The 1,413-nt window shown below is 65.0% G+C and overlaps 1 protein-coding gene across 1 annotated transcript; it reads right to left on the reverse strand.

Annotated features, from left to right (window-relative positions):
• Positions 1-535: 535 nt before the first annotated feature.
• On the reverse strand, positions 536-937 carry LOC128933152 (thyroid hormone-inducible hepatic protein-like). The gene has a single exon (XM_054270054.1). The coding sequence runs from the start codon at positions 935-937 to the stop codon at positions 536-538; it is 402 nt and encodes a 133-aa protein (XP_054126029.1).
• Positions 938-1,413: the final 476 nt, after the last annotated feature.

A 1,413-nucleotide genomic window follows, 5' to 3' on the forward strand; every position in this document is an offset into this window, starting at 1 on the left:
AAAGAGGAGGCCAGGAGCCTGCAGCCCTTCCAATGGCCTTGCCAGCCCAGCCGGATGCTTCTTCCTATGAGGATAAGGCACCATCTGGTTCTGCAGTGCTCACAGCCATCTCCGGTGCCGGTGCCGGGAGATCCCATCAGCTGCCACGGAGCGGGGAATGCCAGCGGGACTGGGGAGGGCCTGCAGTGGTCAGCCACGGGGACGTCTTGTGCTTCCTGACACCAGCACCTGTCCTGCAACAGCAGCATTCCTTAACTCCAAGGATCATCCCAGGGGGACACAAGGACCATCAACCCTGAGTCCACAGACCCTGAAGCCCTGCAGTCTCTGCACAGAGCAATGGGCCAGGCGCCCTCCTCCAGCATGGAGAGGGATATCCACCCCAGCTGAGGGAACAGCCCCCATTCCCAGGCCCTTCCCAGCATGTCCCCACCCCTTCACTGCCGGACACCTCTCCCAACAGGGAGGCCACCCACTGTCTTGCTGCCCCTGGACTGTGCATGTCCCCAGGTCTTACCTGGTGGCCAGGACAGGGTCACCAGCTGGGCTGCCCGTCGCTGAGGTTGATCTGCTCCAGGATCTGGCTGTACCTGCGGGTCAGGGCATTGGTGTCCCTGGTGAGGTGGGTGAGGACCTGCTGCAGGCCAGTCAGGTGCTGGGACAGGCGCTCCTCGAGCTGGGCATCCTCGGCCGCGTTGCCGTCCAAGGATGTGTCGCCGTCGGTGTCGGCACCGCTGGGGCTCTGGTCACCCCCAGAGGCCAGGCCTTTCTCCACCATGGGCTTGATGGCCTTGAGGAGCTGGTAGCGCTCGTAGAGGTCCGTGCGGCTCTCGGCAGCCGGGGCTGCCCCCTCCTCCTGCGGGAAGACCCCTCGCAGCAGGCTGGGGAACATCACCTCCTGCTCCATCTTCTGCGTGGCTGAGAAGTACTGCTCCATGGCCCTTCTCCTACAGCTCTGGCACTACTGCTCTGGGCTCTTCTCACAGGCTCACTGCTCCCTGGCCCTGCGGGGGCTTTTTATGCAGTGCTGGGGCACGGCCCTCCCCTGCTGTCCTCCCCTGCCAGCCCTGCTTGGGCTGGATGCCCTTGGGGTCGGGCTTGGCTCCAGCCCAGCCGGGGCTCGGCCCTGCTGTGTCCCTGGCTCTGTGCAATCTTTCCTGGCCCAGCCTCCCCGTGGCCTTCACCCGAGCTGGCCGGGGGTCCTGCTGCCTCCCCCTGCCAGGAGCTATGGGGGGGGGGGGCAGCAAGGAGGAGAGGTGCCCAGGGTCTCTCCCATCCTGTCCTGTATTATCACAGTGCCCCAACACGTTCAGTCCTGGGGCTCTCTGCCTGTGGCTCCAGCTCCTGTGCCCAGTTTGGGAAGGCTGCAGGGGACAGTCACCTCCCCTCGTTCCTGCTGCCACGCACTCAGGA

This window comes from Melozone crissalis, unplaced genomic scaffold, assembly GCF_028551555.1.
Source record: "Melozone crissalis strain CALT ecotype California unplaced genomic scaffold, PUWL_Pcris_2 ptg000008l_1, whole genome shotgun sequence".
Taxonomy (NCBI): Eukaryota; Metazoa; Chordata; class Aves; order Passeriformes; family Passerellidae; genus Melozone; species Melozone crissalis.